Source organism: Fukomys damarensis, unplaced genomic scaffold (assembly GCF_012274545.1).
Source record: "Fukomys damarensis isolate Sample0158 unplaced genomic scaffold, DMR_v1.0_HiC HiC_scaffold_19, whole genome shotgun sequence".
In the NCBI taxonomy this organism is placed as follows: domain Eukaryota; kingdom Metazoa; phylum Chordata; class Mammalia; order Rodentia; family Bathyergidae; genus Fukomys; species Fukomys damarensis.
This window is the reverse complement of record NW_022900931.1, coordinates 6,287,497-6,312,849: the sequence shown is the minus strand read 5'-3', so window position 1 is coordinate 6,312,849 and position 25,353 is coordinate 6,287,497. Positions and strand designations below refer to the sequence as shown.

General features: G+C 45.5%; 1 protein-coding gene across 4 annotated transcripts in view; it reads left to right on the top strand.

The window, feature by feature from the left end:
- The window catches only part of Srebf2 (sterol regulatory element binding transcription factor 2), a 46,621-nt gene that overhangs the window by 11,274 nt on the left and 9,994 nt on the right, over positions 1-25,353 (top strand). For 2 of the 4 annotated variants that reach the window (XM_010634441.1, XM_010634440.1), the window contains exons 1-12: positions 2,696-2,744; positions 3,125-3,592; positions 4,734-4,915; positions 5,994-6,140; positions 8,271-8,492; positions 10,355-10,469; positions 10,585-10,766; positions 12,429-12,621; positions 13,130-13,311; positions 14,667-14,943; positions 17,591-17,760; positions 23,412-23,580. In XM_010634441.1, coding sequence (XP_010632743.1) covers positions 2,711-2,744; positions 3,125-3,592; positions 4,734-4,915; positions 5,994-6,140; positions 8,271-8,492; positions 10,355-10,469; positions 10,585-10,766; positions 12,429-12,621; positions 13,130-13,311; positions 14,667-14,943; positions 17,591-17,760; positions 23,412-23,580 — 2,341 coding nt within the window. In that variant the 5' untranslated portion in view covers positions 2,696-2,710. Of the gene's footprint in view, positions 1-2,695; positions 2,745-3,124; positions 3,593-4,733; positions 4,916-5,993; positions 6,141-8,270; positions 8,493-10,354; positions 10,470-10,584; positions 10,767-12,428; positions 12,622-13,129; positions 13,312-14,666; positions 14,944-17,590; positions 17,761-23,411; positions 23,581-25,353 lie in introns of those variants that run through there. The other 2 variants (XM_010634442.1, XM_033766198.1) reach the window with 1 other exon arrangement.

Genomic DNA, 25,353 nt, shown 5'->3' with positions numbered 1-25,353 from the left:
TTTTTTTTGTACTATTGATCAAACTCAGGCCCTTGTGCTTGTGAAGCAGGCAGTAGAACCACTGAGCCAAATCCCTGGCCCTATGGTTGCTTGCTTTTAAAGAGACAACCCAAATAAATTTCTTCGGGCCCCACGTACTTTATTACACAATTTAGACGTAAGTTTAAGAATCAGCTAAAAGCAGAAATGTGACTTGAAGGGGAAATGAGGTGAACTTGGGTATGTTGGCCCAGTTCCTAGGAAGTCTCTGGCTCTGGGCTCTGTGGGCTGTATCAAGAACCTGAATTTCATTTTCACAGCTCCATAAAACCTTCTCCCAGGCCTCCCTTTTCTGTGTTTCATGGCCCTCTGCTGAATTGAGAGCCTGTGTAATCGCAGAACACAAATGATCGCAGCAGAGAGCAGTGAAGAGACATTATGATGCTCCCACAGGGTGGAGCTAAGAGTTACAGAGCAAGACTGCTCCTGGGGGCTGTTCCTCACTTCTCCAGGCCTCCTGTCCTTTGGCACTGAAGGCTGGATAGGAACCCAAAGGATTTTGTGCACTGCTTCCTGCCCTGCTGGAGCAGAGCCCCCCACAGCCTCATGTCGCTCTAACTGCAGATGCTCATTTTAACAGGCCCCTGTGTACCACTCAGCCAGGCCCAGCTGCCTGGCTGACTGGAGATGGCTCCACTGGAGCTTTCTATGTGGGGGTTGAGAGGCTTTTTTTCCTTTTAAATTAAAGCAGTCACATTCCATCAGCCTACACACTCTTGTCCTGCTTTGTGAACTAAGCCTTGTGACCTTTGCACACCAGCCCGTATCTTCCCCCGCAGGCTTTTGAGAGTACTTGATGAGGTGAAATAAACAGGTCCAAGTGCTGTGCAGAGGGTGCTCTAGATATACCACTAATAGGGAGCTTCATAAGGGCCTGCCCCTCACCAGCCACTTTGCATGTATTATCTTATTGATAATAATGCTCTCAGAGCAGAGGTCCATTGTATTCTCCAGACAACCTTCTGTGGTGAGGAAACTGAGGCGTAGAGGGAAGTAACTATCCCACATTCATACAGCTATTTGGGCTGCATCTTTAGATTCACACCCAGGGCAACCCTGCTTTCTGCTCTCAGCTTTCCATGGGGAAAACAAGTGAGGGCCTCTGAAAAGCAGAGTTGATTGTCAGTGTTCATGTCCCAGAGTTAGAATTTTATGGAAGTTTTAGAAAGCTTGAAACTTGTTAGGGTTCTTTGGTCATTTTCTTAGAGGTATTTGTAATCTGGAATTGGACTTGATTGGTAGGAGTTGTAGTATCTGGACATTTGCCCACTTCTGTCTCCCATACACAATAGGTTGAGTGAGGGCAGAGCAGAGGGTCAAGGTGCTGGTAAGATGCGCCACTTTAGGAATTTAATCTGCTGAAACCCTGTTTTGCCCAGCAAACTGATAGTGCTTATGGTGCTGAAATTGAATTGCTAAGCTTCAATTAGCCCATATGGCAGCCACACTAGAAACAGCGTTCTGCTTGCCCAACATGTAACTCTTCATTGCCACAGATACCTCCTGTGTGCATTTAGAGAAAGGGAACCATGATTTAAGAACAAGCAGTAGCAAATAGAAATTTCATTTGACCCAGCTATACATCTTCCAGACATCTTCTCCAAAGAGCTAAGGACATCATATTACAGTGATACATGCGTACCCATGTTTGTGGCAACACAACTCTTAATAGTTTGGAGGTGGCCTGTAAGTCCATCAACAGATAAATGGATAAAGAAAATACATGTATGCACATACACAGTGAAATAAATACTACCCAGCCATAAAGAAGGACAGATTTGAGTCACTTGTGGGAAATGAATGTACATTGAGATTATAATGCTTAAATGAAATAAATCATACCCAGAAGGTTAAATATGTTTTCTCTTATTTGAGAAACTCAATATAAATAAAGAGCAAAATAAAAAAAAAATGATAGGAAACAAGGGGGGTGATCTTTGTAAAGAAATAGGAACAGGATCTGGATTGGGATAAGATGCAGCAGGTGTATATACTATTTCTCCAAAATTAATGTAATTCTTATGTGTCATAAACATACTAATAAAAAAACTAATAAAAACAAGCCATAGCTTCTTGGGAATGTGTTAGAGAGAAAATGGAGAATAGGGGCAGTGAACAGTTACAGATTTAAAAATAAGTGGAACAGGGATGGGGATTTAGCTCAGGAGTTTTGTTGCCTGCCTCACAAGTTCAAAGACCCAAGTTAGTTAGATCCAAGTGATGAGGGATGAGTTGTTAGCTGTGGAGCAGGTTGGGCTTGGCACATGCATCTTTGGGAAGAAGCTCTGGAGGCAGATGTGAGCCTTTGGGGCTGATGATTGAGGGCTTGGAGGTGGGGGCGTAGTCTCCAGGAAGATGCAGCCGCGTGGCCCACAGATGCCTCGCTCAAAGAGAAGGGTTCCTGCTAGAGGAGGGCAGAGGGCCCTGTGAGATGGAGTTCAGCACAGGGGTGTTTGCTCTGCTGTGCCCTCCTGATGCTGCTCAGCTGTGGTCAAGTGGAGAACAGAGCGGGCAGCAGAGAACTGGCAGTGTCCTTGGAAAGCTGTGTGACCTTTGTCCCTGCTTTGGACTTCATAAGTGATCTTTTCTTCCTTTCTACCCCTAAAAATCTTTGATTTGGGAGCTATCAACTTCGTTATCCCAGAGTGCTTTTGAGGACACCAGTGTTGCCATGGTTGGAGAGGAGACACAGAGTTTTCCTGGTGGTGAGCAGAGTGAAGGCAAGGTGGGGTCTGGGACAGTACAAGCAGACCCTTAGAGCTATTGTGCTGCCCCCTGGGGCAGTGCTGAGATTGGGGGTGGCTTCTTAGGCTAAGGCTGGTGTGCTCCAAAACCTTGATTCCCCCTCTGTCTCATTGTCTTTCCCTTCCATTTCAGCCATGGTTTTAGAAAAGCCATTGGGTTTTCATGGCTCAGTTGTTTGTATTTTTTCTCTCTCTGGAATTCAGGGGGCCCTGCACAAGGTAGACAAGTGCTCTGCCAGTGAGCTGCAACTTTTAATTCCTATGCCTCAGTTTCTTAAGCAAAATTGGAAAGTTAATATATTGTGTGGCACTAAAAATTGCTCCTTTTCCTTTGTTCACAGAGATGCTGCAGTTTGTCAGCAATCAAGTGGGAGAGTTCCCCGACTTGTTTTCAGAGCAGCTGTGTAGCTCCTTCCCCAGCGGAGGTGGTAGTGGCAGCAGTGGAGGAGGTGGCAATGGAAGTGGCAACAGCAGCAGCTCCAGCAGCAGCAACAGTGGCAGGGGCAGCAGTAGCGGAGCTGTGGACCCCTCCTTGCAGCGGTCATTTAGCCAGGTCCCGTTGTCTTCCTTCTCTTCTTCGGCTCCTTCCCCCCAGGCTCCAACCCTGCAAGTCAAAGTCCCTCCGCCTGCAGTTCCTACCCCACCGAGGGCAACTCCTGTTCTCCAGCCTCGGCCCCAGCCCCAGCCCCAGCCTCCAGCCCAGCTGCAGCAGCAGACAGTAATGATCACCCCAACGTTCAGTACTGCTCCTCAGACGAGGATCATCCAACAGCCTCTCATATACCAGAATGCAGCCACCAGCTTCCAAGGTGATTCAGAAGTTGAATCTCTAAATTATTGGTTGGTTCCGGAGTTGTGTGTCTGTTTATAGACACTGTGTGGATGGTTTGGTCCTTTTCAAGGATGACAGAGTGTGTCAGTTTAGTCCTGAGTTTCTGGTCCTTGATAGTATGAATTGGTAAAGGACTGCTTCACATTCTGCTTGCTCAAAAACCTTAATGCTTGCTCAAAGACTTTAATATCTGTTGGGCCTTCTTCAAGGGTAATCAGATCCAACAAGCATGATAGACAGAGGACCATCCTGATAACTGGAGGTACAGCCTTGAATAAAATCAGTCACAGTCATGAATAAAATTAGGCCCAAAACTTAGCTAAAGTAGTACCGGGATCAGGCCCACAGTTGAGAACCACTCATTGAGCAAACAGCTCCTGAGCAAACATTGTGGAAATGAATACAGCTTTAAAAATAGGTGCTGCAAGCTAGGTGTGTAGTACGTGCTGCAATCCTGGCTACTTGGGAGGCTGAAGCAGGAGGATTGCAAGTTGAAAGACAGTCTCGGCAATTTAATGAGACCCTATCTCAAAATAAAAAATGCCGGGGTTGTATGTAGCTCAATGGTAGAAAACTTGCCTACCACATGCAAGGCCTTTGATTCAATCCCCAGTACCACCGCCAAAAAATGGTGCTGTGTCTGAGCGAGTGCTCATCTTTGTGATGTACTTCATCCCACTGACTGGGGATCCTTGGGTGGGATGTTCCTGAATTTGAAAGGCTCTTGATAGTTTAAAGAAGGAGGGGGAGATAAAGGGAAAACATTGTACATTTTCCATGTAGAAAAGGTGAGAAGAAGTAAAGACCCGGGGAGTTGTTGATTTTCAACATTAACTCTGCTGCTGGGTGCAGTCATTTGTTGATTAGCTTCCCCTATCTCCACCCCTGCACCCAGAGGAAGTCGCAAAATGATTCGTACTTGTTCCCTCAGAAATTGATGTAGCCCTTATGTGATGTTCTTACTCTCTAAACCAGCTTATAAATGGCTGTGCGCATCTTTTCAGCAGCAGGTGGGTAGTTGGAATTTTTATGAGATGCTCCATCTTTGGATTATTACTGCAGCTACATTGACAGTCTGCATTCCTCATCCATGTGACTTCTTTCTCCTCTTCCCCAAGTCCTTCAGCCTCAAGTCCAAAGCCTGGTGACATCCTCCCAGGTACAGCCAGTCACCATCCAGCAGCAGGTGCAGACAGTACAAGCCCAGCGGGTGCTGACACAAACAGCCAATGGCACACTGCAGACTCTCGCCCCGGCCACGGTGCAGACAGTTGCTGCGCCCCAGGTGCAGCAGGTCCCGGTACGTGGCTGGAATGGATTCCACGAGGTCCTGGTTGGGGCTGTTGGCCAGTTCTTGGTTGAAGATTTGTCCTGCATCCTGAGAAGCACGAGCCAGCCAATACATGGAGCATCTTGTAGGACTAATGGGGCATCGGGGTCCCAGATGCAGAGATCTTGGACTGTATCCACACATGCTTGGGAAGGGCTGGGATAGTGTTCACTGACACATAATCTATAAAACAGGAAAGAAATGCACAAATTCTGTCTCTCAGATGATTTTCATCCTTGTAATTTTTTTGTTTTTCCTATTTAGTAACTACTAAACATTATTACTTTTTTAGGAAGGAGCTTATATTGTTTTTATTTTCTTACTAACAAAGTAATGTGTATTTCTTCCCCCAGCACTGGAGATTGAATTCAGGGCCTTTGCACTGAGCTACATCCCTAGCGCATTTTTTGTTTTTTATTTTATTTATTTGTTTGTTTTGGTACCTGGGATCAAATTCACGACCTTGCGATTGTGAGACAGGCATGGTGCCCCTGAGTTAATGCCTGGCCCTGTTTGTTTTTTATTTTGAGGCAGGGTCTTAAGTCACTTAGTTATCCAGGCTAGGCTCAAATTTGTGATCCTCCTGCCTCAGCCTCCCAGAGTGCTGGAATTATAGGTGTGCACCACCATACCTGGTAGTAATTTATCTTTAAAAAAACAAAACAGGTTAACTATTTTTTGCTTCTCAACCACATTCCTGGCCTTTGTGAGTTTGTCCCGAGTCAAACTTTTCTTCCTCAGCCATCCGCTGCAACTCATCCCCACTCTGCTCCTGCCAGACAGCTAGTTGGCACTGCCCTCCTTGAAGTGTGAAGCCTTAAGACTCAGGACCCTCTCTAGCTATCTTTTGTCTACCCCTCTACCCAGCATTCAGGCTCTATAAAATAGCCAGCTTTGGACATAGCTTCTGTGAGATTTCGTGTTTTCTCGGTTTCATGAACATTATATTTTCTTGGTCTTTGTTTAAAGGGTCTGTGTAATAAGAAACAAATGCAAAATATGAAAAACAATTCTATCTTCTTTTTCCTTTTCTTTTTTCTTCATCCAGGTCCTGGTCCAGCCTCAGATCATCAAGACAGATTCTCTTGTTTTGACCACACTGAAGACAGATGGCAGCCCTGTCATGGCTGCAGTCCAGAACCCAGCCCTCACTGCCCTCACCACCCCCATCCAGACGGCTGCCCTTCAAGTACCAGTGAGTTCTGCCTTCTTCCCCAGGCTCTTTCCCTCCATCTCCTTTGTTGGTGGTGTTAGTCTTCAGACATGTTCAAGCCTACATGCTAAGTAGGTTCTGGGATTTCTAAGGAATTATTCAGTTCATAGCATCCATTTTTTTTTTTTTTTTTTTTTTTTTTCCCCATTAAGTACATTTATCATCGGGAACCTTTACATGTGTATCACCCATCTTTTAGTTTTGTTTTTCCTTGAAGCCCTCCAGTGTTAGATGGGAGTCCTGGGAGCTGTAGGGACTAAACGAAAAGCGAGGGAACCCATGTTCCTGGGCAGCAGCTCTGGATACACAGGGCCATCATTTCTTATATCTTACTACTGGGGTTTGGTTTCTGAAGGACTGTAGGACCACTAGGCAGGGAAAGTCACCAAGAGAGGGATGTAGAAGGTATTCATCCTTTTGTTATGGAGTTGAAACCTCTTTAAATGTCCTGTAATAAGTCTTTTTTTTTTTTTTTTTTAAGTAATAAAATTCAGAAGTGGGCCAGGGATTTAGCTCAGTGGTTCTGCCACCTGCCTTGCAAGCACAAGGACCTGAGTTCAATCCCCAGTACAAAAAAAAAAAAAAAAATTCAGAAGCATTAGCTTTTGCCGGGTGGGTATTGAAAATCAAGCTCAGGACCTTGCACTTGTGAGGCAGGTGGTAGAACCACTGAGCTAAATCCCTGGCCCATAGAAGCATTAGCTTTATTCATAAAAGGCAAGAATTGGTAACAGCCAAAGTGTAACAGCCAAATACACAGAATTGATAAAAAACTTAAAATAGGGCTGGGGATTTAGCTCATTGGTTCTGCCGCCTGCCTTGAAAGCACAAGGGCCCCGAGTTTAATATCCCTGGTACCAATAACAAAACAGACAAACAAAAAAAACTTAAAATATATTCATACAATGAAAGTATACTCAGCAGAAAGAAAAAAACTATTGTGTGAGATAGAGCTAAAACTCAAAAATAGTTATGGAGTAAAAGAAGCCCACCACAGAGGAGTTCACACTATGATTCTAGTAATGTGAAGTTTAAAAACAGGCCAGGTACGATGGTCCACACTTGTAAGCTCAGCACTCTGGGAAGCTGAGGCAGGAAGACTGTGAGACCCCATCTCAGAAGAGTCAGAACCGTGATGGGGGCATGTAGCATGAGAGAATCTTCTAAAAAGAGTTTCTTAGCCTGGGTGGCTATGCATGTTGTAAACATAGGCAAAAGTACATCAAGGCCTAAAATTTAAGATTTATAACTTGGATTATATGTGAATTATTTCTTGATGACTAAAGTTGAGCAGTCTTTTATTTATTGGCCATTTGAATATTCAACCCATTTGTTGAAAAAAATTTAACTAAAATTAGTAAACTTAGAAATGAAAAGGAAAAAGCAGAGATGGGAATAGAAGGGGAAAGCCTCTATGGATGGCCTATTTATTTAATAAAATGGCTCTGGCTTAGAGAGTCAGTTCTGCCCTGAAGCTCTTTGATGAGCAAATTATAGGAAGAAATGCAGTAATTTACTTAATTGTCATTTGAGAGGGGAAAATATGTCTCATACCAGGACAAAGTTTTCTCTGGTGCCAACTAATTTGGCTCACTGTGTGTGGATTCAGAGGTAGTTAGCAGTTGGACAGCAAATCAAAAGTCTCATAACTTGTTTCTGACACCCCTAGATCAAAAGTGAAGGCATGGGCCAGGGATTTGGCTCAATGGTTCCAGCGCCTGCCTCCCAAGTGCAAGGACAGGAGTTCAATTCCCGGTACCAAAAAAAATAAAATAAAATAAGGCATATCTGCCTAGGATGTTGCTCAGTAGTGCCATGCCTGCCTGGCAAGCGCAAGGTCCTGTGGGGAAAAAAAATAGAAGTGAGAAGTTAAGGCATATTTAATCATATTAATCTTCTAATCATATGATTTCTCAACAGTGATTCTGAAAGAGAGGTAGTAACTGAGATGCTGTAGCTCCTGAGGCCTTTCGGGGCCTTCTGTAATTATCACAGGAGGGTCCTAGATCACATAGCAGCACCAGCTGACACCACACTTCCAGGGCAAGCAGCTTTGTGGTGTGACGTTGCTTGACTCAGACTCACAAAGATGCAATTCTGCCCCTGTTCTAGACCCTGGTGGGCAGTAGTGGCACCATTCTGACAACCATGCCTGTGATGATGGGACAAGAGAAAGTGCCCATTAAGCAAGTGCCTGGGGGAGTCAAGCAGCTTGAGCCCCCCAAAGAAGGAGAGAGGCGGACAACACACAATATCATCGAGAAGCGCTATCGGTCCTCCATCAATGACAAAATCATTGAGTTGAAGGACCTAGTCATGGGTACAGATGCTAAGGTAGGTGCCCAGCAAAGTGGTATTTCATGCTCTGCCATTTCCCCTCTACTTGTCTTTGCCATGGAAGTTAAGGAGATCCTGGGTTTAAACTGAGTGAACATAAGAGTGAGTTAGAGGTGGCCTTCTTATTAAAATATCTTGGTATTTGTCAAGATTATAAAATACTAATACAAATATTAATTAAAATAACTTGTAGGGCTGGGGATTTAGTTTAGTGGCACCACATCTGCCTTGCAATTGCAAGGACCCGAGTTTGATCTCCGATACCAAAAACAGAACATAACTTGTTGGGGATTGGTAAAGCAGGGACCTACTGGGACCTTTGACTCTTGCAGGCATCAGGAATCCCAGTGTAGGGGACTGGCTGTACCTGGGGCAGCTGAGTGCATCACTGGCTTTTAGCAATGTTCATTGGTAGCTAGCAATATTTTACCTTTTAGGGAAGAAGAGAAAGAAAGTGCACATTGAGTCTATGACCAACAGCAAACAAGGAAAATTGATTTTTCACATATTTCTAGTATTTAGATTAATGTACCTCTTGGCAAAAAGATTTTTTTTTTCTTTTTTTTTTTTTTTTTTTTTTTTTTACTGTTACCTGTTTACTTTCATCCTTACTGTGAAAGAAAGTTTGATTTTCCTTGTAGCCTAGAAATCTAAAAGGTATATGTCCTTTTTTTTTTTTTTTTTTTTTTTTTTACTGTTACCTGTTTACTTTCATCCTTACTGTGAAAGAAAGTTTGATTTTCCTTGTAGCCTAGAAATCTAAAAGGTATATGTCCTTTTTTTTTTTTTTTTTTTTTTTTTTACTGTTACCTGTTTACTTTCATCCTTACTGTGAAAGAAAGTTTGATTTTCCTTGTAGCCTAGAAATCTAAAAGGTATATGTCCTTTTTTTTTTTTTTTTTTTTTTTTTTACTGTTACCTGTTTACTTTCATCCTTACTGTGAAAGAAAGTTTGATTTTCCTTGTAGCCTAGAAATCTAAAAGGTATATGTCCTTTTTTTTTTTTTTTTTTTTTTTTTTACTGTTACCTGTTTACTTTCATCCTTACTGTGAAAGAAAGTTTGATTTTCCTTGTAGCCTAGAAATCTAAAAGGTATATGTCCTTTTTTTTTTTTTTTTTTTTGGCTTTTTGAGACAGAGTCTCATTATGTAACCCAGGCTGGTCTGGAACTCACAGCGATCCTCCTGCCTCAGCCTCCCAAGTGCTGGGATTATGAGTGAGCATGCACCACCACACCTGGCTAAAAGGTATAGGTCTTAAGTATATAGTGTTACTTAAGAAAACCTTTCAACCTCCAAAAAATAAAGCTGAGGCTGAGGCAGGATGGATGTGAGGTAAGGCCCAGCCTTAAATACATAGTGAGTTCAAAGCCAGCCTGAACTACATAGCAAGACCTAGACTCAAAATAAAGTAAAATAAAGATCATCAATGTTGTTTCATTGTTGTTAGTTGGTTCACTTTTGTTTTTGTCAAGCTGGGGATCAAACTCAGGCCCTTATGCATGCTAGGCAAGTGCTCTACCACTGAGCTACATACCAGTGCTATAGTTTTTTGTCATTTCTTTAAAGTTTGTTTTGGTGTTGTGTGTTGATCATGTGCTAGGTGTGAGGCTAAGCTCTTTACACATTCTGTCTCATTTAGCCCTCATTGCCAGCCTGGGATTCACCTGATATCCTTATCCCTATGTTGAGAACCAAAATGAGGTTCAGAGATAGGGAGTATCTAGTGCTAGGTAGTTAGTGTTTGGACCAGCATCTTGTACACCACAGTTGGGCTCCATATCCACACTCTCTGGGCATGGTTCTCTCCGTTCTGGCTTGCACTGATTTTCACAGTGTTTTGCTTTCTTCTTTCCCAGATGCACAAGTCTGGCGTTCTGAGGAAGGCTATTGATTATATCAAATATTTACAGCAGGTTAATCATAAACTGCGCCAGGAGAACATGGTACTAAAGCTGGCAAATCAGAAAAACAGTAAGTGTGCTCCTTAAGAAAGTGTTATTCGTATGGAGCAGGTGCAGGGAGGACACATGTTTGTGTCCCAGGCCTGCCCAGCCCAGTCCTATCCCAGCTGCAATTTTCTTTGCAGAGCTCCTGAAGGGCATTGACCTAGGCAGTCTGGTGGACAGTGACGTGGACCTGAAGATTGATGACTTTAATCAGAATGTCCTTCTGATGTCCCCCCCAGCCTCTGACTCGGGGTCCCAGGCTGGCTTCTCCCCCTACTCCATTGACTCTGAGCCAGGAAGTCCTCTTTTGGATGATGCAAAGGTACAGGTGTTTAAAATCTCCTAACCCTTGGAATCTTGTCCATTTTCTCTAAGAAAATAGTCCAGGTGTTAAGAGGGCCTAGATGGAGAGGAATGGGAATTCTGTGGAATTAGTGAGGTCCTGGAAAGTGAGAAAAAAACATTTTGGTTGTGGGAACACAGCCCTTCAGGTTTAACTGTTCTTTACTAAAAGGATCTGTCTGCCGGGTGTGGTGGCGCACGCCTGTAATCCCAGCACTCGGGAGGCTGAGGCAGGAGGATCACTGTGATTCGAGACAGCCTGGGCTACATAGTTCCAGGTCAGTCTCAACTGCATAGTGAGACCCTGTCTTAAAAAACCAAAAAAAAAAAAAAAAAAAAGGATCCGCCAGAGAAGAACCAGTGCCAGACCTAGAATGAGGACACAGGAGGGAGCAGCTGTCAGGCAGTGGGCTCTGGGAGTTGCTGGAGGCGCCTCATTACCTCTCTGCCTGTAATGGGCCTGGCAAGACCACTTGGAGGCTGATCAGTTGGTTTAAGAGGAAGCTGCTTCTGGGTCTACTTTCTGGAAATGACTACAATTTGCAATCTAACAGATAACATTCCAGCCAAGGGCTTTTAATTGTCAAAAAAAAAAAAAAGCCCCTGGCAATTGAAGTTTGATGGGATTAGTTAAAAGAGGCTCTGAGCCTAATGATCTTTCTAGGAACCTGTAGAGACCACTGGGTCCTATACTATATACTGACACTGGCAGTTTCTGAGTCTAAAAGCAGAGTTTGATATAGTATGTTTTTGGCTATGCTGTTTATTATATCAGATACTTAGTAACGAAACTATTTTTAAAATATTTTATAGATATGATTCTGTTTTAGAACAGTAGCTTATATGACATACAAGTTGAACTGGCTAGGCTTCTTGAGTCATCAGAATAAATTTTCAAGTGCTAGAAAGGAGCCTAATGGTATATCCACATGAGAATCCAGGAAAAATCTGAGTCCCGCCTTATTCCCTGCACCCTGTGGCTTCTCTAGGCTGTCAAGGCTTCTGCCTCATTTCTTCCTCTGTAAAATGGGAGGAGAAAGAAAAAAAAGCACTGTTTTAATTTCTTTAGATAGATCTATGCTAAGAATGTTCTTTGATCATATTTATTGAGATAAAAACAAATGCAATAAAATATACTATTTTAAGTGAACAGTGCCAGGAGTTTTAACACACACGTGTATTTATACAGCTATCACTATGGTCTAAATGTAGAGCGTTTCCATCACCCCAAAGAGCTCTTTCCCAAACCTTGGGAGGTGGTTCATACTCCCTCCAGCATCAGGCCCCTATTGATTCATCCACTTCCTGTCACCAGATTTGCTTTGCCTGTTCTGGAATTCTATAGAAATTGAATCATGCAGTGTGTTCTCTTTTGTGGTAGAGGTCGATTTTAAAAGAAAATTCTTCTGCATTTGTTCTTTGGAACATGTACTTTTCTCAGTAGGCAAGAGGGAGAATGGTCCGGTGTTTGAGCAAGTTTATGAATTGTGAACTTCTTAGATCCTCCCTAGCTTTGTTCCTTGTCTAACTTAGTTGTCTTGAATTTTAAGCCTCACGGTCTATCTCCTGGTACATATATAAAAGTAAAATGCTGTAAAAACCCATACAGTATTCATTCCAACCCTGAGGCCCTATTTTGAAGGTCAAAGATGAACCGGACTCCCCTCCTGTAGCGCTGGGCATGGTGGACCGCTCTCGGATTCTGCTGTGTGTTCTCACCTTCCTGGGCCTCTCCTTTAATCCCCTGACTTCCCTGCTGCAGTGGGGAGGTGCTGGAGACTCAGACCAGCATCCATACTCGGGCTCTAGCCGCAGCGTGCTGTCAGTCGAGTCAGGTAGGTGGGGTCCCCCCTCATGCTACTTGGGTGTAGGTAACTGCTGTGTCAGGAGAAGGACTTGGTGTACAAACCATAGGGTTAAAGTAGCAGGTCCCAAATTAGTAGTCCTTAACCACCACTCCCTTTTGACAGAGACTGGCATAAGTTACATTTTAGAAACAACAGGTAAAACCCAAGTTCAGTTGGAAAAAAGCAACAAAACAGGAACCTGCACTGCTATAATGACCCATTCTGGGGGAGAGGAGGAGTTGGGGGTGTAGAAGAGTAGGAGGTACCTGGCCTGACGGCATGCAGATGGGTTGTTCTTTACCTGAGTTGTGAGACCAAGGTCCTAACTCTCTTTGGCTGGGATTTTTATGGCACTTGGCTCCATGGTGCTGAGCACTGCAAAGATTTGTATTTAGGCTGCAGAACTGTCCACCCTTTCTGGAAATGAGGTAGAAGGCTCCTTATTGTCACGCTGCTGGGGTCTGTCAGGCTCAGCTGGAACACTGCCCCTCTTTAGGTTCTGTGGGCTGGTTAGACTGGATGATGCCAACACTCCTTCTGTGGTTGGTAAATGGTGTGATTGTCCTGAGCGTCTTTGTGAAGCTGCTGGTCCATGGGGAGCCAGTGATCCGGCCACACTCGCGCTCCTCAGTCACCTTCTGGCGGCACCGGAAGCAAGCAGACGTGGACCTTGCCAGGGTGAGTTCTGTCATCTACTTTTCCTCATCTTCACCCAGGCCTGGCTAAGAACTCAGTGGCTGGTGTTGAGAACCCACTGAGGATGAAGTCCTGTGGCAGGTGCTATGATGACTGAAGGAAAAAGGGACCCTGTGCCTGAATAGTAGTCACAAGGAGTGGAAGAGAGGGTACTCATACATAGATGATGCTGTAGGCATGAGATGATCTGTTTTCTGTAGTATGACTGGAAGAATGAAGTGCTTGTGGGAGTCTGGGGTAGAGAGAGAGGAGTTCCAGCTGAGGGCCCTGGGGTGTGAATGGAGTTGTCCAGCACAGGGAGGATGGACTGCTTGGAGACGGCAAGTTTGATGGGTGTATCTGGATTGTGGAATATGTCACAGAGATGGGGCAAAGGCTGGTCTCAAATTTGAGAAGGCTTTGACTCATAACTGATTTAAGGTTTGTTTCCAGTTCTCTGGAGAAGCAGGGAAGACTTTTTTAGTAGTTAGTAGATGCTGTTTAATTCAGAAATCTACTTTTTTTTTTTTTTTTTTTGGTACCGGGAATCTAACTCAGGTCTTGCACTTGCCAGGCAGGTGTGGCGCCACTGAGCTAAATCCCTGGCCCAGTGAAGATTTTTGAGCAAGAAAATTAGCTGAAATTTTTCATTGAAATCAGCAAGGGTATTTTATGCAAAGGACTCTGTGGTAATCACAGCATTAAAGGAGAGTTAAGTGAGCTGGGAATGTAACTCAGCAATGCAGCATCTACCTGGCAAGTGTGGGTCCCTGAGTTTTATTCCCAGTAGCAATAAATAAGGAAGGAAGGGAGGGAGGCATGTGAACCAGAACACTCCTTAGCAGTAAACTGAGCCTGTTTTCCCCTCCTCTCTCCTATAAATTGAAGTAGGTTCAGTTAACAATCTGATTGGCCAACCTGGATCTGTCACCCAGGGCCAAGCTGTGGGTCCTAAAGTACACATATAATTGGAGGGGTCCTGTTCCCAAGATGGGAAATACTTCAGAATGTTCACAGTGATTCTAAGGGATAAGAGTACAGGTGATTTCTTTTTTTCTTCATAGATTTTCAATGTTTCCGATTTTTATTACTGGTCATGTATTATTCTGATAATGATTGGGAGAGTAGAAATCTATTAAAACAAAGACCATAAAGCCGAGCATGGTAGCGCACACCTGTAATCCCAGCACTTGGGAGGCTAAGGCAGGAGGATCGCTGTGAGTTCGAGACCAGCCTGGGCTACATAGTGAGTTCCAGGTCAGTCTCAACTACATAGTGAGACCCTGTCTCACCACGCCCCCCCCGAAAAAAGACCGTAGCAAGGCCAGTAACCCTTACATTCTCTTGCTGCTTTATAGGGGGATTTTGCAGCTGCTGCGGCCAACCTACAGACCTGCCTGTCAGTTTTGGGTCGCGCACTGCCCACTTCCCGCCTGGACCTGGCCTGCAGTCTTTCTTGGAATGTGATCCGCTACAGCCTCCAGAAGCTGCGCCTGGTGCGCTGGTTGCTCAAGAAAGTCTTCCAGCGCTGGCGAGCCACACCCGCCACTGCAGCTGGCTTTGAGGATGAGGCTAAGAGCAGTGCACGGGATGCGGCCCTGGCCTATCATAGGCTGCACCAGCTGCATATCACAGGTGAGAGTGACTGCTACATCCTGGCTTGTGGCAAGGTGCCCATGCCATCTCCTCCGTAGCTTGGCTTATTAGGTCTCCACCCTGGCTGAAGCCTCTTTTATACTGCTTTTTTAGCCCAGTCTTCAAACTGCTTTCTCATAGCTGCAATTTATCATTTCTAAGATGCACGTTTTTGTCAAAGTAACATCTGTACAATTTCAGTGTCATACAGACATTGCGCATCATGCATTCACTGGCAGTGATATTTAAATTAAAATTGGCACTTAAAAATCTCATCTTAGATGAGGAATGAAATAGGATCATTTATTTGATTCAGTAAGCTTCTGCTCTGGTGGGGAGGTGGACAGGCCAGCATTTGGAGACAGTTTCATCTAGTGTGGTAGGCTCAGCAGACAGAGCACATTTCACTGGGCTGTTCGGAGGCCAAGACATTTCAAAGCCTTGACTTCTGGGAGGACATAGAGGACAGCAGCTCTAAAGGGCAGAGAGATAGCTCAAAAGAGGAGCCCCCTCTTAAGCAGCCCTTAAAAGAGTGCTTGAGTAGTCCCTGGAAGGAACCATGCAAGGAAAGGATGATGGAGCCAAGACACAGGGGCAGGAAGGATGTGGCTGCCAGGCTAAGGATTGTGCATTTTATGTATCCTAGGATCCAGGGAAGGTCATTAGGAAATTAGTGACCTGATCAGATTGGTGCTTCTGAATTTTGGGGAGTAGCAGATAGAGATTGGCTACAGCCTCAAAATAAGAGATGCTGAAGGGGACACATGGAGAGGAAATTAGCAGGTGGAATTGGCTTGACTTGGAGAGTCACGGGATGTGATGGGTAAGAAAAGGAACTAGCTAGGACATTTCCTTAGCTTCTGTTGTTTTGTTGTAAGACATGGCCCTGAACTCACTATGTAGCCCAGGCTGGCCTTGAACTTATGGTGATCCTCCTGTCTTAGCCTCCCAAGTGTCGGGATTACAGGTGTGTGCCACCATGCCTAGCCTTCCTTGGCTTCCTGCTTGGGGGTTTAGGGGGACTGTGTTACCACCCAGAGAGGTGAAGGAAACTGGAGGAAGGGTGGTTTTCTTGGAGAAAGGTGCCACTCTCTTTTGGACACTTGACAGTGTGACACAAGAGGGAAGCTATTCTGTAGGCAGCTGGATCAGTAGAACCTGCAACCCAGAACAGAAAATGGGTTCTGGGCCTACAAGGGTGAACAAAAACCCAAGATGCTGACATCAGGGAGTGCCTCGTGTAAAGACAGGCAGAGTTCTGGGGTTGAGGTGTGCACTACCTGTTCTTTACACTAACAGGGGGCAGAGAGAGGGGTCAGAGGAGAATTGATATGCGTGGTATTGAGGGAGCGAGGACAGGGTGGTAGGGTGAGGCCAGAGACTGGGACGTGGTCCTCAGGAAAGTGTCAGAAATCCCTAGAGGCTTCAGGACCTTCAAGCAGAAGTTGAGTGGACCCAGGCAGTACAGATGGAGAAGTGACCAGAGATGAGACAGTGGGCCAAATGTGTGCTTTTAACAGAAGTGTTTCAGCAAGTTCCTGCAAATCTGCCCCTCCACATGGCCTTGGAACCGACAACCCCAACACAGGTCTTGGATCAGGAGACTGTGTCCTCCTGGCTGTCAAGTTCTAGAGAATTCCAGCTGGGGAGCTTCATGTCACTCATCCCCTCTACATGAGCTGAGCAGTTTCTGGGCCACAGCCCAGGAGAGGCACCGAGGGACAGAGGTGACTGCACACTGCCTCACAGAAGAGACAAATACCCTGGGACAGTACAGAATGAACTGTGGATCTGGGGGTTCTATATGCTGACTAAGAAGAGATGGCCCAGTTGGAGGAGCACAGATCAGAGTGAGATGGGACACCTGACTTTGCTGTCTCCCACTGCTGGAGCAAGGACCAAAGCTAATGAGTTTATGAAAGCCTCAGGACAGCCACAATGGCTTCTTGGGCCTGTGTAGGTGCACTTTGTCCCTGAGCCTCATGACTGCCCCCAGAGGAGCTGCTGTGTACTTTTCATAGGGGAGAGCGAGCACAGTAGGCCTTTCTGGGCCTTCTGCCTACTGTCACATCATGTGTCCAGCCATCGTTGCTCAGTATTGTTACTTCCCCCTCATGGGATGGGTTCTTACATATATGAGTTTGAGACAGTGTCCCTCTGTGTAACCCAGACTGTCTTTGAACTCAGAGCAGTCACTGCCTCAGACTACTATGTGCTGCAATTATAGGAGTACACCACCACACCAGCTTGTTGTGGGGAGATTTTTTTAAAAATTCAAAAAAAATTCAAATTTGTTTTGATTTTTGCTTTGTTCTTTTACTTTTTCATTACCTCCATTGAAATGTTTGGAGACTTGGTACTATATCAGCAGGATGTGGCCATGCTGTTTATACATGTTGCACTGTGCCCTTCTGAGTCCTTTACAACAATTAGGACAGAGCCAGGTGCCTTGTCCTCACCCACACTGGGAGATAAATGGAAGCACACAGCTAGGAGGTGGCAGAGCAGGCATCACATGCAGGCCTGTCTGATGACAAACCTCCTTCTTTCTCTCGTGACATCCCTACTGTGATGGCACGAGAGAAAGCAGGGAAATGCTTGCTTTGGTGGATCTGTCAACATTGGTATCTGTTTCTGCCTGCCCTAGGGAAGCTTCCTGCAGGGTCTCCATGCTCAGATGTGCATATGGCTTTGTGTGCTGTGAACCTGGCGGAGTGTGCTGAGGAGAAAATCCCACCAAGCACACTGGTGGAGATCCATCTGACAGCTGCCATGGGGCTCAAGACCCGGTGTGGTGGCAGACTGGGCTTCCTGGCTGTGAGTACCCTTTGGCGTTCTTCCACGGACCTGTGCTGCACACCTTCCCTAGCCAGGAGTTAAAACAGTGCATGGTCCTTGCCATCAGGTGCCCACCACCCAGAGGGGTGGGCATTCATACACCCTCTGGTCCCACAAGTACCTAGAATAGTGAATGAGACCGATCATGATTCCTCCCCTCCTGGCCCTGACAGGCATAAGCTTTGCAAGCAGGACATCCTGGCATCCTGTGGTAAGAAGATTGGTTCAGTGCTACTGCATGACTGCTTGGGAGCTATTATCCCACTTTTCAGTCTTGGAATTTCCTTTTTATTTCCTCTGTTGGCCACCTTGTATTGATCACAGCTCTGTGGATCCAGAAATGAAAATCAGTGCCCATCTCCAAGGAGCTCAGGTCAGACCTGGGGTAGGAACTAAGGTTATCAAGTGTTTCCAGTATGCCTGGCGAGCTGCCAACCTTGGGCATTCACAGCTGGCTGATTCCTATCCTGTTATCAGCTAGTTCACAGTGCATGCTGACCTCAGGCTTTCCCTTACTCTAGCAGATACCTGCATATTTTACTTAATGCCCTACTTTGGGTAGACTGCTGAACACATTAGGTATGTTGGAATTACTAGGTAGAATGGAATTATCACTTCGCTTGTTTCTGTACTTTGGTAATTGAGGTGATGAGCGAAGAATGAACAGGAATGTGGCCTGTGCTGATGTGTCAGTTTCCTGAAGTACATCTCAGCAGTCTAGGAGAGCCACAAAAGGAAGTCACCTGTGTAACGACCATCTAGATCAAGAAGGAGAATGTTCCTAGAAACCCCCTTTAGCCCCCCTTCTCCCTGTTCCCCAAGTAGCTAAGATTAGTGGCACGTACCACCACACTCAGCCTGTTTTTGTGAGTCTTTTATTAAGGTACAATATGACTGTAGATAAGTACACACATAATAAACACACTGGTCAGTGACCTGCCAAAGTAAACAATCTAATGAGCGAACAGATCAAGAAACAGAACCAAGCTACATGGTATGGTGGTACATACCTGTAATTCCACTATCTGGGAGGCTGAGGCAGGAAGATGGCAAGTTCAGGGGCCATCATCAGGTAATTTAGTGAGACCCCATCTCAATAAAGTATGAAGGGCCAGAGATACAACTTCGTACTCCCTGGTTTCAATCCCCAGTACTGAGAAAAAAAATAGAACTAAGACCTCAGAAGCCTCCTTGCAGATATTAAACTGCCCCTTCTGTGAGTCCTCCAGCCAGTGGCGACCAGCGTCCTGATCACTCACGTATTTGGCCACTATTTAAACTTTGTGGGGCCGGGGATTTGGCTCAGTGGTTCCGCCACCTGCTTTGCAAGTGTAAGGACCTGAGTTCAATCCAATCCCCGGTACAAAGAAACAAACAAACAAACAAAAACAAAATAAAAAAATAAACTTTGTGTTAGGAGAGTCATACAGTGTTACTGTTTCCTGTGACTTCTTTTGCTCGTTGTCATGTATTAGGCTGGCCTATATTGTCATGTGGAGTTAAGGTTACATGTTAAGAAAACTCCACCACTGAGCTACAGTCATAGCCTCTGTGTCTTGACTTTTTATTGATGGAGTTTTGTTCTGTATGTGATCCTCTGTTGGATTTATGCTTTGCCAATTCATATTCATTCTCTCTATGCCTGTCCATGGCCCTCTCATAGTAAGGATTAGACCAGGGCCTTTTCACCGAGCTACATCCCAGCTCTGTTTTTTATTTTGAGACAAGGTCTCTCTAATCACTGAGTTACTTAGAATTGACTTGAACTGTGGTCCTCCTGCCTCAGCTTCCACAGTGCTGAAATTATAGTAGACATGTATTCTCTTTGTTAATGATGTTTGTTTGTTTGTTTGAGATGGAGTCTTGCTATGTAGTTCAACCTGGCCTTGAACTCATTGTGTAGCCCAGGCTGGCCTCATTCACAGTGATCCTCCTGCCTCGGCCCCCCAAGTGCTGCCATTACAGGCATCATGTGTCACCATGTCCCTCTAATGATGTCTTTTGGTAAACACAAGACCCTGAGCTAATGAAATCCAGATTATCTTTTTTACAATTAGCCATTTTGTGTCCTGTTTAATAACCCTAACCCTGTGCAAGAGTTAGGAAGATAATTCTCCCATGTTGTCTACTACAAGCCGTATTCCTTGTTCTGTACACACAGACCCTCAAATCCACTGGAATTTTCTGTTATTAGTTGGAAGAAGGGGTTCAAGATTGATCTCCCCCAAATCTGGCTGTTTTCCTGACCCAGTGCCTGTTATTTTTTTAAACCGTCCTTCCTCCATTGCACTGAGTAGGTCTTTCTTCATAAATTGAATGTCTGTGTTGCAGGTCTTCTGCACTCCAGTCTGTCCCATTCATTGTACACAGCCCTGGTAGCTCTGTTGTTGAATGTCTCAATATCTGGAAGTGTTGGTCTTCCAGTTTTAGGATGGCTTTTTGCTCTTAACTTTACCATATAAACTTTGAGATTATTTTGTCATCCCAGAATCCCCTCCGGGATTCAGTTGTCCTTATTGCTAAGAAGCAACTGCATTTAAGAAGGACTCAGGGAGACCATTTGAGATTGGCATTTGTGTGGCAGAGAGAATCAGGAAAGAGTCCCAATAAAATTGTTCCCAAAGGCTGGGTGCAGTTGCACGTGCCAATAATCCCAGCTGCTCAGCAGGCTGAGGCGGAGGCAACATAGCAAGACTTTATTACAAAAAGAAAAAAACAAAGATGGGTTGGGGATTTAGCTCAGTGGTAAACCGCCTGCCTTGCAAGCACAGATTCCTGAGTTTGATCCCTGGTACCAAAAAAAAAAAAGTTGCCCTTGCCCATGAATCCTGTGAAAATATTCTGTAGGCCTAACAACAGAGGTTGGTTTAGCTTTATTTCCTCAGAACTTTTTCCTGCATGTACTAACATATATACATTGTCATTTATTTCACATAGTCATACCATAAACCCTGTTTTGTTTTGTTTTTTTTTGTTTGTTTGTTTGTTTTGGTTTTGGTTTTGGTACTGGGGATCAAACTCGGGTCCTTGTGCTTGCAAGGCAGGTGGCAGGGTCTCACAGTGTAGTTCAGGCTGATCTTGAACTCACTATATAGCCCAGGCTGGCCTCAAACTCATGGTGATCCTGCTGCCTCAGGCTCCTGAGTGCTGGGATTATAAGCATGTGCCACCACAGGCCTGACACAAACCCTGTTTTGCCATTCGCTTTTCCATCCTAATAATAGATCTCAGGCATCTTTGTATTCTCCTTATCCTGCAGAGGTAGTAGGTGATGCTGAGGGACATTGGAAGCGTTTATGGTTTTGCTGTTTCAAACTGCTGCATAAGCATCTTGGTACATTGTCTTCACACACCTCTGTGAGAACTTCCTCAGATTAACTCTCTAGAGATGATGATGTTGGGTCAAAGGATATAAATATTCACAGCTATAATAGTTCTGCCTAATTTTCATATTCAGTAAAATGGAGAAGAGGAGCTGCAATCTCTGAGGCAACTGGCCCTTTCTGCCCAGTTCCCTCAGGAGGTACAGATTAAGATACCCAGGTCTCTTAGCACAGTTTGAGAGCTTTAGGGCTAGCCAGGTGTAGGGGATGCACAGCTTGGAATTGGAACTGGCTCAAGAGTACTGGGTGGCTCTCAGGATCTGAACAGCTCAGGGGCTTCTGCGGTGGCCTCTCACGTGAGGTACTTAGCAGGTGGGTTACAGAGAAGGCTCCTGGGCTCCAGCCTGGGAGAACGCTCATGTTTAAAAATTTAGGACCTTTTTTTAAATAATTTTTTTAAGGAAAATTATCATAAGAGTATCATGCCGAGAAAATTAAAAGAGCAGCAGAAGTTATTTTCTTAATTTCCCTTACAGAAGCCAGACTATGGCTCTGCCTATCCCAGATTTATATTTCTTATTAGCTCCAATCACTAAACTCAAACTTCCCCAGTCCCTGAGATCCGTTATAGCTAGTGTTTCTTTAAGAATTCGGTGTAAAAGCATATTTTAACTTAATGATTTCCTAAATGGGCTGTGTGGGTTTCTCTTGCTGTAGGACCTAACCCAGCTTTATTTCTGAGTCTGTCTGACATTTGAGTCCTTCAGTTGGTCCTCAGCATTGGCCATTATTACAAGGGCTTGGAACATTAGAGGCCCTGGGATCACACCCCAGCTCCCCATACTCCCTCTCCCCATGCCAACCATGCCTCTCCCCCTCACAGCTCAGCTGCTGTTCTCCCACTTTTGCAGGTCCTAGCTCAGGTCCTAGCTCAGGTCCTAGCAGGAGGTCATGCTAGTGTCACTGGCCCTGTAATGAGAAATTTAGGGGAAATGTCCCCCTCATCTCCAGGCTACCATTTGAATATCTGTGTCTCTAGAGCATTTGGCCAGATCATTTTGCTTAGATTCGAGCAGCTGTCTCCACATCCCCTGGAGAAAGGCAGTCTTCCTGTCTGTGTCCTTGACTGGTGCGCCATGGCCATGCTATTTCTGACCCTGGCGTTCCAAGTCTTCTGAAGCTGTTACATTAGCTGATGGCTGCTCAGAGCCCAGTAAAGGTCAGATCCAAGAGACTAAAGCAAACTGTGGGATGACTGCACTCTGTGGGGGCAGTGGCTGGAATGAAAGGAGGTCCCTGCCTGTGGCCCAGCAACCTCTGCCCCAAGCTTTGTGAGCTCTGTCTGGAGCTCTGTCCATGATCATCCCTCCTCATCCTTCTCTGCTCAGCTCCCTCTTCAGATTGGCCTGTGTCAGGTAGCTTTACAGATTGGAAATCATATTTAGAATTTTAGAGATAGGATATCCTCACTCAAAAAAAATGACAGAACTTCTGAAAACATGTGACACACAACATTGTCTCTGCATTCTTGTCCCTAAGGCCTTGAAATGATTTTATCCTAGCAGTGCAGTAGGCATGGAGACTGGAGCACTGGTGTTTTAGATCGTGGGCAAGAGGCTGTCCCTATGGACTTTTCTCTGGGATGGGACTGATCCGAGGGAGGCTTTCTGAAGGAGCTGTTCCTCCTCTCCAGTGCTGTCAGGTGTATTAGTGACCTCTATGCTGAGCCCTCTTTTAAGCGCTTTATACTCAGAGGTGAAAGAGATGGAGAATTAGTTAAAGCTGAATATGAGTTTACCTGGAAATACTTTATTTGTTTGTTTGTTTGTTTGTTTATTGCCTGAAAATACTTTAAAGGACTGGTAATGAAAGTGGCACAAGAAAAAGTCCCAGGACTTGGTGAGCTTGGCACTCAGAGGGTTGAGGGGGAAGTATGGGCAGGGGACCTCTGGGATACCCTCCCTTGGTAGACTGCTCTCACCTTCCTGTGCAGTTTGAGTGCCAGCAGGCTCTTTGGATTCCAGAAGGGTTAGGCCCAGTGGGACAGGATGCAGCAGGAGCCCCACCTGTGTCTTGGGCCACTCTTCCCTTCCCCTGCTGGATTTGCGACCTGATTGTTAGGTATGACAGGCTCCCCAGGAAAGCCATTTGCCCTAATTTCAGTGCAGGCCCTGCCCTCTGTGGTCTCATTGCCCCAGCCCCCTATTCCCCCAGCAGCCTCCATTCCGATGTTTTAGGTGACTCCACAAGGGATGCAGTCAGCATTCAGCCACCATGGAATCATGTGTACCCCTTGTTCTTCCACAGAACTATTTCCTCAGTCATGCCCAGAGCCTGTGTGGCCCAGAGCACAGTGCCATCCCAGATTCTCTGCGCTGGCTCTGCCATCCGCTGGGCCAGAAGTTTTTCATGGAACGGAGCTGGTCAGTGAAGTCCACAGCCAAGGAGAGTCTGTACTGTGCCCAGAGGAACCCAGGTGAGTGCTCCTTCCCTGCTGCTCAGAACTGGAGGCGTCCGCGGGAGCCGCCCCTGCTATAGGCTCCTGTGCACCACACTCATATACAAGTGGTGTCAATCTTAGTTAATTGATTTTTTTTTTTTTTTAAATCTGAGACTCAAGCAGGTATTTAGTAACTTCTGAGGTTCCAAGCTGCCAGAGCGTGCCTGCCTGTGGGAGACCTGGGTTTGTAGCTCTGCTCTCTTGGCCCATTGGAGCCTGTAGTCCTCACGTCATAATGCCACATGAGATCAGTGGTGACTAAGCACCAACTGTATTCTTGGCTCTTGTTCTGGTGCTTTGGAGAGACAAAGGATGTGTAGGTCTTGCTGCTTCCTGGCTTCTGGGCCTTCTGGTCCTATTGGAAAAGCAGACAGACATGCACAAAGCAGTGAAGCAATGATAGGCAGCAGGCAGTCATCAAGGGTCTAGAGTAGTGACAGGAACAGGGCTTCAGGCGTTGGAAGGAGATGCAGGCTTTCTGTCCCTGCCATTTGATAGTGATTAGAGTAGACTCAGCTGGCCTTGGAGTGGTAGGCTGGCTGGGTGTGCTCAGATCTTGAGTGCCTGCTGTGCTTTCTGCTACACTTCCACTGGACAGTTAGGGAGCAGAGGCATGCTCTGCAGGTGAGGAAGGGTGTCAAGCATTCAGAGGAGTTTTCTAGTCTTCTTTTAAAAATAACTTTATTCTCAATATGAGTTATGTTCTCCACCAAAAAATGAAGAGTGAAAGCAAAAAGAGTCAATCCTAAGTCTTTCAAACCTGTTTCCACTGACGGTTTTGTCTGCCGTGTAGACTGTCCACAGGATGTGTATGCAGTCCTTTTGGTCAGTGGTGGAGAACCTATGGCACATGTATTGTTTTTTCTTTTAAGACAAAAGATGTTAATGTATGGATTGTTTTTTCTAAATCAAAACCTCAGTATTCAGGTTTAACTGCAGTGTTGGCACTTTGCGATAAATAAATGGGTTTTGGGTTGCAGTTTGGGCACTCATCTCGAAGTGGTTCACCATCCCTGTGCTAGGTCAAGACCTTGTCGCTCAGTAAGTACTCATAAAATGTCCCCCCTCCCCTGGTCAGATCAAGGCCACATATCTGCCACATATACAGGGAGGACAGGAGCCAGTGGTATTGGGATTTGGGAAGGGACCTGTCCGTGTCAGCTATTCCAAGCATTGCAGGGCTCTGTCTGTTCCACTCAGCCAGAGCATTGCTGATCACAGGATCCATGATACAGTTCAGAGAAACGTAGGCTCTTCATTGTTAAGAGCACAGTAGCTGTTGCTGCCACTTTTGTCTTCAGTTGGCTATTCTCAAGCAACCTCTGAGACTTGTGATAGAACCAGCCTTTCCGTTTTCTGGTTCTGACAAGCCGCAACCTTGATGTTCCAGCCTTCATGCCATGACGTGCCTTACACATGACCCAGGGTGTTAATCCAGAGGCCCACTCTGAGGCTCTGCAATCCAGATGTGGCTGCACTCCCCACCTTGCAGCTATTTAGCAGGGTGGTTGTGGGATTTGGCTGAGAATGAGGATTGATCCCCATTATAGGGTATATCTGTTTCTTAGGTTCCTCTCCCTGTCTTTTCTTCTCTGTAAAGACTTAGGGGCTCGGCCAGGCGTGGTGGCGCACGCCTGTAATCCCAGCACTCGGGAGGCTGAGGCAGGAGGAGCGCTGTGAGTTCGAGACCATCCTGGGCTACACAGTGAGTTCCAGGTCAGTCTCAACTACATAGTGAGACCCAGTCTC